General features: G+C 47.4%; 1 protein-coding gene across 1 annotated transcript in view; it reads left to right on the forward strand.

Annotated features, from left to right (window-relative positions):
* LCP1 (lymphocyte cytosolic protein 1) overlaps window positions 1-13,931 on the forward strand; it is a 203,954-nt gene that overhangs the window by 159,516 nt on the left and 30,507 nt on the right. The window contains exons 11-12 of the mRNA XM_086935004.1: window positions 1,734-1,812; window positions 10,396-10,510. Coding sequence (XP_086791130.1) covers window positions 1,734-1,812; window positions 10,396-10,510 — 194 coding nt within the window. The remainder of the gene's footprint in view (window positions 1-1,733; window positions 1,813-10,395; window positions 10,511-13,931) is intronic.

The following is a 13,931-nucleotide window of genomic DNA, read 5'->3' on the forward strand; positions in this document are numbered from 1 at the left end:
CTGTAGGAATTTTTTCTACTTCCTATATGTTTTTATAATGAATCCATAAAAAGGATAACTAACAAATAAACTTATTTTGTATATATTTTTCTAATTTTCTATTGTCACTATTGTTTGTTCTTCTTCTTATGATGGTTTGAGGGATATAATGATCTGAAGTAGCCCTAGAGTATTTACATTTATTGACACAATACATTTGGCCTCTCTTGGAAGGCTGCATCTTGATATAAGTCCATCCGAGTGTTTCTTTCTTTATCATAAGCAGGCTCTACTCATCCAAAAAGAGACGCAGGGACTCATTTATGGAAAGTGGTGCATTGTAATAAGTAATCTTGATGTTTTTGGTGGCACAAAAATGATGCATTGCTGGAGTGTGTCGGGTAACTGAAGCAACTCCAGCAATGTGTCATAACCCATTGGCGAATCGCATGTGAGAAGGCCTGCATCCAGGATTTGATGCAGTCAAGTCATAGAATTGGCATAGTGAAATATCATAGATTTCACTGCTCCACTTCTGCAAGGCTTTTTTATGGGGAAATGCACACCCTGTGTACATTATACCTGATGCAGGTATAATGTACCGTAGGCCTTTACAATGTGACGCATCTGCCTAGATGCATCACTTTCTAAATAGGGCGCAGTATGGTGCATTGATTAAGCCACCTCATCGTCACAAAAAAGTGAACCAATGGCGGTTCAAAGCCCTTCATAAATAAGGGCCGTAATATTTATACATTGTAAATCAGAGACATAAACAGAATGCATGGTTAATCTCGAAAGATCCCAAGACAATTATTACAAGCATCTTGCAAGATTCAGAGGCTGAGGTCAAACACTTTCCAAATTGGCCTATTTACAGACACCCACACACAATTAAACTTGGCGACGGACTTGCTAGGGCTTTACTGTGTCAAAAACAAAGCAGCAATTAAGGACTCGCAAAAGCCTATGCATGTAGGAATCGCTATAAAAATAGTAATTCCTAAACATTCCTTAATTGCGACTCACAATTTGCGACTCGCAATTAAGGAATGGCTCCCCATTCATGCCCGATTTGCGATTACCAATAGGTACTTGCAAATTGCGCATGCAATTTCAAGGGTGCATCGGTGTCAAAAGGACGCCCTGTTGCACCCCTGAAATCATGATGTGCATCCATGTGGCACACACACATGCCCCAATGTCATGTGTGTGTGCAACATGAAACTTTAAAAAATGCACTTTAGTACATTTTTCAAAGTTATTGAAAATTTCCGACCTGTTTAATTGTTCTGTAATTTGGGGCCCCAAATAGCTAAATCGCTATTTAAAAGTGGTTCTTGCATTGCATTTAAGGAATTGCAAATTGGGATTCCTTAAATGCAATTGCAATTTAAGAAATCGCAATAAATTGCGATTTCTTATATTGCGAGTGCCTAACCCTTTGATGCATCGCAAAAGGCCTTTTTGTGGCCACAAACGGCCGATTTTTGCAAATTGCACCGTTTGCGTTCACAAAAAACGATGATGCATGTATCCCTTAGAGGTTTAATTGCCAACTCTGTCAATGAACTCAAAAACTGATGAATAATTTCAGGAAAATAGGAAGATCTGCGTGACAACGCGGCTTCAACTTCCTCTTACCAGGCCACGTCATTCCTACATTAGTGCCTATATGGTTCAGCCATAAAAAGCATTGTTATATTTGATAAACTACAATGTGGGAGTCTTCACTGCTTTGTCTTTTCTTAAAGGTGAAACACGAGAGGAGAGAACATTCCGTAACTGGATGAATTCCTTGGGTGTGAACCCACGTGTCAACCACTTATACAGGTAAGTAACTGAGGAGCTATCCTTGTTTTCACCATTGCAGGGTCTTCCTGTTATCACCAAGCGGGAACCTGAGGAAGCTGTGAGGTTTGGTTGGGTTTCTGTTAGTGTTCTACTAGGGCGTTCCTTCGGATTGGTCAATGTATTCTGATGCAGGTGTGGTGAATGGAATCACTGCTAGTAACAGAACACTAGACTTCCTGAATCTGCCATTAGTGCTCATACTGACTCTCAGGAGCTGGTATGTGGGATATGATGAGCCAGAGCGAAACCGAGTGAGAATGGGTGCAAAATGTAATAGTTCGCAGCAAGTATTTAACTATCTATGGACACTTTAGGTCCTCTGCACTCGTGGCGGAGGCCCCGCAGTCATGGGCATGTCTCCATACTCGGGGTGGAATCACCGCAATGAGGATTCTCACTTCTGAGATTCTGCTCTGAGTGCGGACACTCGCCGACAACTGCAAGGCCTCTGCCATGAGTGCGGAGGGTGGCCTCTGTTAATTAGTCCCAGTAGTGGCTGCTATTGTCCAGGGGTGGTGAGGCACCGATCACTGGCTGCTGCCTCTTCTTTCTTTGTCCAAATCTCTCCAGGAAGCGCACAGCCTCCCGGAATCCCCTGACCAATCACAACACGGTGGTTCGGCGCTCAGACAGGCACTGGCAGGCTGTGTATGTTCTCCACCCTGGTTATAATGCAGCCTGCATGGAGAACATGCAGAGGGCGTATGATGCTTTGGCTGGACTGAGACGGCCGGACAAAGCGTCCTGCGCACTTTAGGTGCTGCCACCACTCCTCCACCTGTAACGAGAGGAGCTCAGCCCTGCCCACTTGGCTTCAGTTGCAAGCTGAATAAAAAAACAAAATGATAATAAAGAACGTTATTATAATTTTATTTTTAGTATTCAGCTGAAGCAGTGGTGCGACGCTCCTCCTCCTTAGTGGAAAAGCCGCCACTAATTAGTCCCTCTTTTTGCAAAGAAACTGAGGACTGTGAACTAATTCAATAGCGAACATCTGAAACTGTTTAAGAATTTTAAGTAGTTCTGTGGAAGCTAGTTTTATAAGGCAATGGACTTCCATGTAGAGCAAATACCGGGCAATATACATAGCAACAGTTCGATAAGAAGTGGAGCCATAACGAGCGTACATAACATGAAGGCTCAATCTAGCGTCTGCACAAGAATGATCTTCTTTCTGGTGGAGGCAGTGTATCAGGTCCTGGACATCATGGCATTGTTCATGAAGCCAGACTTAGAAGAACTTGGAACTGATGACTATGATTGTCGGTGAGCTGTATTAATTAGGCTGGACTGTTCCCATGGGGCACAGGGTCAGAGCTGATTTGCATATCGCCATTGTCTAACGCAGGGTGGTGTGGAGTGCAAAAAAATGATGGATTAGGACCCAGATCTTTTGACTGGGTTAAATGTGTGACATTGATCCTCATTCGGTCCATCACTTGTTGTTTTTGCAATTGCCGCCCTAAGTGCGCTGGGGATGCCCAGACGTGGGTCCCAGGCACTCCACACCACTTGGAGTCAAGCTAGCCAGGCTGATGAGAGGTGTTACCTCGAAACCGGTCCGGTCCTCGGATGCTTGATTCCGTTCTGGGAAGGACATGGCTTTTGTAGTTCGGACTGGACTGTTCCCATGGGGCAACAGGGTCAGAGCTGATTTGCATATCGCCATTGTCTAACCCAGGGTGGTGTGGAGTGCAAAAAAACGATGGATTTGGGCCCAGATCTTTTGACTGGGGGAATGTGTGACATTGATCCACATTCGGTTCATCACTTGTTGTTTTTGCAATTGCCGCCCTAAGTGCGCTGGGGATGCCCAGACGTGGGTCCCAGGCACTCCACACCACTTGGAGTCAAGCTAGCCGGGCTGATGAGAGGTGTTACCTCGAAACCGGTCCGGTCCTCGGATGCTTGATTCCGTTCTGGGAAGGACATGGCTTTTGTAGTTTGGACTGGACTGTTCCCATGGGGCAACAGGGTCAGAGCTGATTTGCATATCGCCATTGTCTAACCCAGGGTGGTGTGGAGTGCAAAAAAACGATGGATTTGGGCCCAGATCTTTTGACTGGGGGAATGTGTGACATTGATCCACATTCGGTCCCTCACTTGTTGTTTTTGCAATTGCCGCCCTAAGTGTGCTGGGGATGCCCAGACGTGGGTCCCAGGCACTCCACACCACTTGGAGTCAAGCTAGCCAGGCTGATGAGAGGTGTTACCTCGAAACCGGTCCGGTCCTCGGATGCTTGATTCCTTTCTGGGAAGGACATGGCTTTTGTAGTTCGGACTGGACTGTTCGCATGGGGCAACAGGGTCAGGTCCTCGGATGCTTGATTCCGTTCTGGGAAGGACATGGCTTTTGTAGTTCGGACTGGACTGTTCCCATGGGGCAACAGGGTCAGAGCTGATTTGCATATCGCCATTGTCTAACCCAGGGTGGTGTGGAGTGCAAAAAAACGATGGATTTGGGCCTAGATCTTTTGACTGGGGGAATGTGTGACATTGATCCACATTCGGTCCATCACTTGTTGTTTTTGCAATTGCCGCCCTAAGTGCGCTGGGGATGCCCAGACGTGGGTCCCAGGCACTCCACACCACTTGGAGTCAAGCTAGCCGGGCTGATGAGAGGTGTTACCTCGAAACCGGTCCGGTCCTCGGATGCTTGATTCCGTTCTGGGAAGGACATGGCTTTTGTAGTTCGGACTGGACTGTTCCCATGGGGCAACAGGGTCAGAGCTGATTTGCATATCGCCATTGTCTAACCCAGGGTGGTGTGGAGTGCAAAAAAACGATGGATTTGGGCCCAGATCTTTTGACTGGGGGAATGTGTGACATTGATCCACATTCGGTCCATCACTTGTTGTTTTTGCAATTGCCGCCCTAAGTGCGCTGGGGATGCCCAGACGTGGGTCCCAGGCACTCCACACCACTTGGAGTCAAGCTAGCCGGGCTGATGAGAGGTGTTACCTCAAAACCGGTCCGGTCCTCGGATGCTTGATTCCGTTCTGGGAAGGACATGGCTTTTGTAGTTCGGGCTGGACTGTTCCCATGGGGCAACAGGGTCAGAGCTGATTTGCATATCGCCATTGTCTAACCCAGGGTGGTGTGGAGTGCAAAAAAACGATGGATTTGGGCCCAGATCTTTTGTCTGGGGGAATGTGTGACATTGATCCACATTCGGTCCATCACTTGTTGTTTTTGCAATTGCCGCCCTAAGTGCGCTGGGGATGCCCAGACGTGGGTCCCAGGCACTCCACAGCACTTGGAGTCAAGCTAGCCGGGCTGATGAGAGGTGTTACCTCGAAACAGGTCCGGTCCTCGGATGCTTGATTCCGTTCTGGGAAGGACATGGCTTTTTTAGTTCGGACTGGACTGTTCCCATGGGGCAACAGAGTCAGAGCTGATTTGCATATCGCCATTGTCTAACCCAGGGTGGTGTGGAGTGCAAAAAAACGATGGATTTGGGCCCAGATCTTTTGACTGGGGGAATGTGTGACATTGATCCACATTCGGTCCATCACTTGTTTTTGCAAGGGTTTCTGACAGCAGAACCAGCTACGGCTCCATTGCCAGAAACCTGACGGCTCCCCACTACCAAATGAGGTGGGAAAGTCATGAGTGAGAGTCAGGGTGGGAGCTCTGTCAATTTATGCCAGAGCTCCAGCTCCTCCAAAGTTTAAATGTCACCTTATATATGCAGATTACTCGCTATAAAAGACATGGAGCCTGATTCAGAGTTTGGCGAATGGGATACTCTCTCACAAACAGGATGGATTTCCCGTCTGCTGTTTTACAAGTGTGTTATAGCCTTTGGCACTTATAATACAGCAGACTGAAGCACCCCCACCCACCTCGCCGGACACACACTCGACGCCATCTTCTCATCCAGCAAAGACATCGATTTCAGCCACGCCACAGAACTCCACTGGACCGACCACAGATGCATCCACTTCACCTTCAGGAGAACGACGATCCACCACCACCAGCAACAGGTTGCACGAAAAAGCTGGAACAAGATCACAGCCGACCAGCTCGCCGCTTCCCTGAGCCAGCACCCTCCGGCCAGCTCAGCGAACCCCAGCCAGGCCGCCGACAACCTCACGAAGTGGATCAGCAACTGCGCGGATGAACTCGCCCCTCTGAGGACCCCGCCCAGCAGACCCGGCAGTAAGAAAGCCCCATGGTTCACCGACGAACTCAAGAGCTCCAAGAAGAACTGCCGAGCCCTCGAGAAAGTCTGGAGAAAGGAACCCACACCGGACAACAGGTCCACCCTCAAGCTCGCCACCCGGAAACACCACCAACTGATCCGCACCGCCAAGAAAACGGCTTTCAAGAACCGACTGGATAACAACGCACACAACTGCAAGGAACTCTTCAACATCGTGAAAGAGCTCTCCAACCCCAACGCCGGAAACAACGACATCACCCCTTCGCAAGACCTCTGCAACTCCCTCGCCTCCTACTTCCACAACAAGATCGCGGACATACACAACAGCTTCAGCACCCATCCGACCCACGCCATGACCACAGCAACGCCGCCCACCACCACCCTCCGAGCCTGGACCCCGATCAGCACCGAAGACACCATCCGCATGATGAACTCCGTCCACTCCGGATCTCCGACCGACCCCTGCCCTCACCACGTCTTCAACAAAGCCGACGCTGTCATCGCACCCCACCTGCGGGACATTATCAACACCTCATTCGACACCGCCACCTTCCCCGAGAGCTGGAAGCACGCCGAACTCAGCGCTCTACTCAAGAAACCTACGGCAGACCCCACCGAACTCAAGAATTACCGCCCCATCTCTCTACTCCCGTTTCCAGCCAAAGTCATCGAGAAGACAGTCAACAAACAGCTGGCCGCCTTCCTCGAGACAAACGGATCCCTCGACCCCTCGCAGTCCGGATTCCGTGCAAACCACAGCACCGAGACCGCCCTCATCGCCGCCACCGACGACATCCGAGCCCTGATGGACAACGGAGAAACAGCGGCCCTCATCCTCCTAGACCTCTCCGCGGCTTTCGACACGGTCTGCCACCGCACCCTAGTGCAGCGCCTCTGCAACGTCGGAATCCAGGAGAAGGCACTGGAGTGGATCATCTCCTTCCTCGACGGAAGAACACAGAGAGTCCGCCTACCACCGTACAAGTCAGAGGCCACCGAAGTCATCTGCGGCGTCCCTCAAGGATCCTCGCTGAGCCCTACACTCTTCAACGTCTACATGAGCCCCCTCGCGGCCATCGCACGCCAACACAACCTCAACATAATCTCCTACGCCGACGACACCCAGCTGATCCTCTCCCTGACCAACGACCCCGCCACCGCCAGAGCCAACCTGCACGAAGGGATGAAAGAGGTAGCCGAGTGGATGACAACGAGCCGCCTGAAACTGAACTCAGACAAGACGGAGGTCCTCATCCTGGGCTCCTCGCCCTCCGCCTGGGACGACTCCTGGTGGCCCCCCGCCCTGGGCACCGCACCCAAACCGACGAACCACGCACGCAACCTGGGCTTCATCCTGGACTCCTCCCTCTCCATGACCAAGCAAGTCAACGCCGTCTCCTCGTCGTGCTTCAACATCCTGCGCATGCTTCAGAAGATCTTCTGGTGGATCCCCTCGGAGACCAGGAAGACCGTCACCCAGGCCCTCGTCACCAGCCGACTGGACTACGGCAACGCCCTCTACGCCGGAACCACCGCCAAGCTCCAGAAGGGACTCCAGCGGATCCAGAACGCCTCAGCCAGACTCATCCTCGACATCCCACGGAACAGCCACATCTCCGGACACCTGAGAGACCTGCACTGGCTCCCCGTCAACAAAAGAATCACCTTCCGGCTCCTCACCCACGCACACAAAGCCCTTCACGATCAAGGCCCGAGCTACCTTAACAACCGAATCAACTTCTACGCTCCCAAACGCCACCTCCGATCTGCCAGCCACGCCCTCGCCGCCGTCCCACGCATCCGTAGAGCCACAACAGGAGGAAGGTCCTTCTCCTACCTGGCCGCCAAGATCTGGAACTCCGTCCCGGCCGACCTGCGCCTGACCCAAGACCACCTCTCCTTCAGGAAGAAGCTCAAGACCTGGCTGTTCGAGCAGTAACGGCACCCCCCCCCCTAAGCGCCTTGAGACCCTACGGGTAGGTAGTGCGCTCTATAAATGTCTTTGATTGATTGATTGAATATCCGCAAACTTAATTAGGAGCATATTTCCTGAAAATAGGGTGCATGATGTGCTTCAAAAACTCACTTGTATACATCATGCCCTTGGGTGGAAGGTGTAAAACATGCTTTTGTTTAGTTAGATTTTAACAAGGAGCATATTAGGAATTACAGATTATGATAATGTCACACACATTGGCCTCAACTATAAGCTGTTGGATAAGCTTCGGGTGGTTATGATCGATGCAGCAAGACTTCTGTTCAAGCTACCAAGATGGGCACATGCTAGGTCACTGTTGCAAAAACTGCATTGGCTGCAAGTCAAACAGTGGGCCATGTTAGAAGGTCTGTGCATTGCACATAAAACGTTGCACTGCACAGCTCTATTTTATGTTAAGGAACAGATAAGGCAATATGTGCCTGGACGCTGTCTAACCTCCTCTGAGGTGTTTTTGCTGACCTGCCCATGCTTCAAGAAAACTACTTTGGGTCGTTTTCTGTTATGATACCACAGATCTGGAATGGACTTCAGGAAGATTTAAAGAAAAAACTGCTCTCCTTCCCATTCGGAAGAGATTGAAAACTTTCCTATTTAAACAAGCTTTCAAAAGAGATTGATACTTCTTAAATCATCAATATTGGTAGGACCATGTTATCATAACGCACCTAGAGACCAGTGGTATTTGTGTGCTATATAAGTATTATTAACATAACATAACATAACATAACATAACATATGTGGGTCATAGAATCTGCTGGACTGCCGATTATTTACATAACACCTTATATACTTCTATTAGCGCCCTAAAAAGGGATAGATTTTCACAATAAACCACTATTTCATTAACTGTCTGAGTACTCTTCTTCAGCTTACATCTATCTCATTGCTTCGTAATAAATAATAAATTGACACTTCACTCGCCAGTTTATGTTGACCAAGCATGAATATTGCTTCCCGATCTCTGAGAAGAATTTATGGGTGAAATGAGTAAGCCAGTGGTTTCAGCTGTGTCCATGTTTATTATCTTTCACACACTCACCCAAACAGCATATTTTCGGTCATAACTGAGCAGTCCTGAACTATTGCAGGCAAACATGGAATGCTCTGCTCAGGCAGGTGGCCCTGGCAGTTCACATGAAATAAAATTTGCTTCAGGGTCTGACGCTCATCTGCAGAGAGTCTCTTCAGGAAAAGAGGTTTGTTCACTGAAACTCATATGCATTTTTAAAATTTTTATAAACATTTTTACTTGTTTATAACAAAAGGCAAAGCTTACACAAATCCAAAAATCTAATAAGCATGACCAATTTGCCTATCTCAGTTATGAGCACATGTAGCAATTATGGAATCTACATTACCCACCTACGTCACACCCATGACAGTTGAAACGTCGTGTTGATGTGTGACAGTCTACGTGGTGTGTTCTTAGGGTAAGGGAGTATTGTCCCAGGAGTCGCTCTTTCAGCCCACCTCATTAACCCAGGTGCCCCAAATTCATCTGCATTTTCAGGAACATGAGACCTTTTTCAGGATAAGCAATAAAACTCCCTTACTTCAGCAGCTATCAGTACAAAGGATTTCCTAGGATTAGGGTTTCCTAGGGTTACCTTTGGCATCAATGCCTCTTTTGCTTCAACTCTTGACTCTTCAACCTCCTGCTCCTGACTGCCTTACATTCTGTCTCTTTAGCACCAACATTCTATTGATGGCATCAGAGGCACTTGCGTGGTAACTGGCTTCAGAATCACCCACACAACACTCACACCGATATGTGCTAGCTGTCCAAAAATCCCCAAACTGGAACTTTTATCTCCTATTTCGAAAACAAAATGCTGCAATAAAGTATGGACAGACTAAATACCAGTGAATTATCAACTTATATATTAGCGTTTCTCCTACAGTGAATAGTTCCCCCTCCATGGGCTCTAGAATTTGCTGTCCTTGTTGATGCTACGAAATCTCAAACTGTTTTGTAATTTTCCAGTGACATTGTTTTCTCTATACTGAGCTATGCATGTGACTTAGCTGGCTCAACTTGTTTGGCTTAGACCATACTAGGGCTTCACATTCTGGGTTTGAATATTCTGGCAGAATACCTGTAGATTTGCAAATCCACACAATGGTGGTTAGATTCTTCCCTAACACAGTGCAAAAAACAGGTGTACAGGAGCACTTCTTTATTTACAAATGGCATACTATGAAATTAACAAACACATTCACATGATCAGTGCAACTGTGAACAGCACAGTTATAACCCCAAAACATTGTACTAAGACATTGAGACAATCTTGTCTCCATTTTGAAAATAATATTGGCTTTGACACGAAGACATTATTCCATCCCAAATATCAGCTTTATCTGGATCAAATAAATATTATATATTTTTTTCTTGCATTAGTGATTTAGATGATGCCAATGTCATCTTCCAGCTCTATGAAAAGATTAAAGTCCCAGTTGATTGGAGCAAAGTGAATAAAGCCCCCTATGCTAAACTTGGTGGCAACATGAAAAAGGTAAGTTTTTGCTTATGTTTAGTGACTGTATATAAACTGATGTTTGTACTGTGGCCGTGTTAGTACAGGTGTAATTGTACAGGTTCAACCCTTTATTTCCTATGCTGTAGCGGAGTGGTGTCCCACTACTGAGTGTGCTGTCACCAACAAACGAGAATGTGAAATGTATTAGATTCTAAACTGATTACGAGTCTGGCGGTATGAGGATGGACTTGTAATGGGGCAGCAGTGGTGGTCGCACATTACGAGCCTAGTTGTTGTGCCACCCTGTGACCGCCAACACCGCCAAGGAACCGCCATTCCCTGGCTGTGATGCAGCGATCCAGAGGCATCCTTATGCTGGGCTGGACCGCTGTGTTCCCGCCAAGCATATTAGGAGTTTCCTCTCTGCCAGGGTTTTCATGGCAGTTCCTCCTGTATGAAAACCCTGGTGGAGAGGAAACAAAGGGGGCCCTTCAAGGACCCATTATCCCTCCCGCCCTGTGGATGCACACAGGGGGGTCCCCTGTGTCAAATGCACAGTAGTTCCAGCTCGACAAGGACTTTTCAATCCATGCCGTGCAGGAACTGCTTTTGACGTTCCCATTGTGGTACGTGTTTTATAGGCACCGCTTTGGAAACACCAAAGGCATCTCTCGCCAGTGACTAAAAAATTCATAATGCAGCAGGTGGTTCTCATGCAAGTTTGGCGGTGCGGCGGCAGGGTGGTCCCGCCGTTCCACTGTCAAACACATAATCAGGCCCTTAGTTTGGGAATCCATGAAGTCAGACTTCTTAAAGTAGACAAGGAGTTTTCCTCCAAACTCTCATTTGACACACGCTACAAACATTTTGTACAGTATGAAAAAAAAGTGGAATCTTGTCACTAACACTTAATCCCTGTTATGGAAGCCCCTTCACTTCGCTCTTCCAGTAGCTTGATTCCATGATAAAGTTATTTTTTATGCACATAGAAAATCAAATCCTTCCAAAGTAAACGGGGAAGTTACATTGTACCCCCTCGAAAGTAGGTAGTATCCCAGTCCTCACTTAAATGAGATCACAACCTTAACTAATTCACTTTCTTAACAGCAACCCAACTTGTCTTGAACTTCACTGCCTTGTGAAGAGAATCTGGTTAGAACAGCCTATTCATATTGACATCATTACCATTGTAGAAAACAACCAGAGGAGAGAGGAAGCAATGAAACGGTCTGCAGAGGTGAGTCCCCGTTGGAAACCTAAGCCATTTGCTTGGGTTTCAAGACATCAGACAATGGAACTCAGACAGTGCCACAGAGTAAGCAAAAACAATCTTTTAAATTCGGCACACACTGAGCAGAATCCCCAAAGCAGCAATACACGGATGTGTTTGGTGTCTAGAATCCTGACAGTACTGGCCGGCTACCAGAGGAACTACCACTGAATTTAGATTTGTTCTTTGAACCTAGCACTGAGTGATTCATCGACTGGTTAAAAATTAAAACACTGGTGGTGTGCACATTACCCAACAGTGTCTTGGCTTTGGATATATAAACGCCAAAATCTGAAGAGATGTGCTTGAACAAGAATCTGACAGTAGAGAGAACTCAAGATTCACACATTTCAAATAGTAAGTACCTCCAGACAATGGCACCATTGCCTCTCTTTACATTCAAGCTTACATGGAGACGTAGTCAATATGAAAGTCTGATAGAGGGTAGTGGGTCTCTTTGGAGATCGGATACCTGGGTGAAGTGCCAGCCAGGCACATAAAAGCGACATTGGCAATCTTAAAATTACTTTTCCCTTAATTGGAAGATGATGAAAACCTGGTGCTTGAAACATGGTCTTGTTTCCTGTTTACACAAATCAGATCTAACACAACTCTGTATTCAACAGCTGTAAACCCTTATTTAGAAGCACAGCATGCAAAGCATTAGTAGCATTAGTAGATTTACCACTGCATACATGATCTAATCATGATCTGGCAAGAAAATCAATAGAATAGGCTCGAATGTTCAGCAGGGTAGAGAATGTGATGTCCTCCCAACAAGGCCTTCTCTTGTGTTGGACATCATTTTTCCTGTGTGAAGTACTGAAGTTTCTGTAGGCAATGTTGGAGAGGTTTGCTGTGGATGTTGGGAATGGGGATTCCCATATAAAACTGAATGTCATCTGCATTAGACTGACACAGAGCAGGTGGTTTTCTCATGATCACTAAGATATACTATGTAGGGATTAAAAACGACAGGGGGCAAAAAGGTCCTGCAAGGGCCCCCTTCAGGTGATGGATACTAATTCAGAGAAAATGAAGCTGAGCTTAACCCTTTGTGATCTTTCCTCTAAAAAGGTAAACCTTTTCTTATTATGGGGGTGATATTAGGGCTTAGGTTGAAGGACTGGGTTCTTTAAGACCCAGCGGTGCCAGGGCACAACACCTGAAACCTTCGTGGGTAACCTGCTCCGGCGTACGAATGACAGAGACACGGGACACTTCCTTCGGCGTCAAAGATTCAAGGTTTATTTACTGCAGGGAACACAGAAGTCACGACAAGTACAACACGTGCAACTTGGGGAGACTGCTTCAAATTGGTTCTGTGGATCGCTCCTTTTATACAGTTTTTACCCATAGGACAACATGGTACACAAAGGTTTACAACCCGGTTCCCACCATTATCCCCCAGAGGGGTCGCTTTGGTCACTTTGATACACATAAGGTCCGGAACATAAGTGCGGAAACATTTGGCGGTTCCCAACTGTAAAAACCCATCTTCCCAACATTAGCGCATTCCAATCGGCAGTAAAACAGATCGAAATAGGAACAAAGACAGGTGCAGAGGAAGACGGAGACAGTGGGGAGATCGGAAAGGGTGTAAAAGGGGAGGTATCGGGAAACACGAGCTACAGGCATCAAAGGGACGTGCCTAATGAGATGCACGGCTGAGACAATAAACCGGCACGGCGAGATGAGCCTCGAGCGGGGCCATCTGCCTTACAGTATCATCCCCCTCATCATAAAGACACTTACAAAGGACATGTGTCTTCCGCAAATATCTTGGGAGTCCCAGGGTCGCGAAGCGGACAGCGTCCGTTCGCTGGCTACTTGAGGGCAAGAGACAAAATGGATGCCGTATCTAAGATGGAACCCGTGGGTACAGATGAAAAACCCACGTAGCAAACGAACGGTTTAAGTTAGCACAGCGAAACTGCGCACACTTACTAAACTCGTCATTTGCGGTTCATAGATACCAGACTCGACCATATTCGTGCGAGTCGAAAAACATCACTTACAATTGTCACGGAACCTCAGACGCTCCTTTTGCCCTCATGTAGGCAAGCACTAGTCGGAATCATACTCGATATTCATCAGACCATCTAGATGTTGCTGTAGCATAGCTCTGTCCAACCGAGTTCCATTGGTAACAGGCGGCTGTCTCATACACGTTGTAGCGCAGAGGCC

Source organism: Lissotriton vulgaris, chromosome 8 (assembly GCF_964263255.1).
Source record: "Lissotriton vulgaris chromosome 8, aLisVul1.2, whole genome shotgun sequence".
NCBI classification, from domain to species: Eukaryota; Metazoa; Chordata; class Amphibia; order Caudata; family Salamandridae; genus Lissotriton; species Lissotriton vulgaris.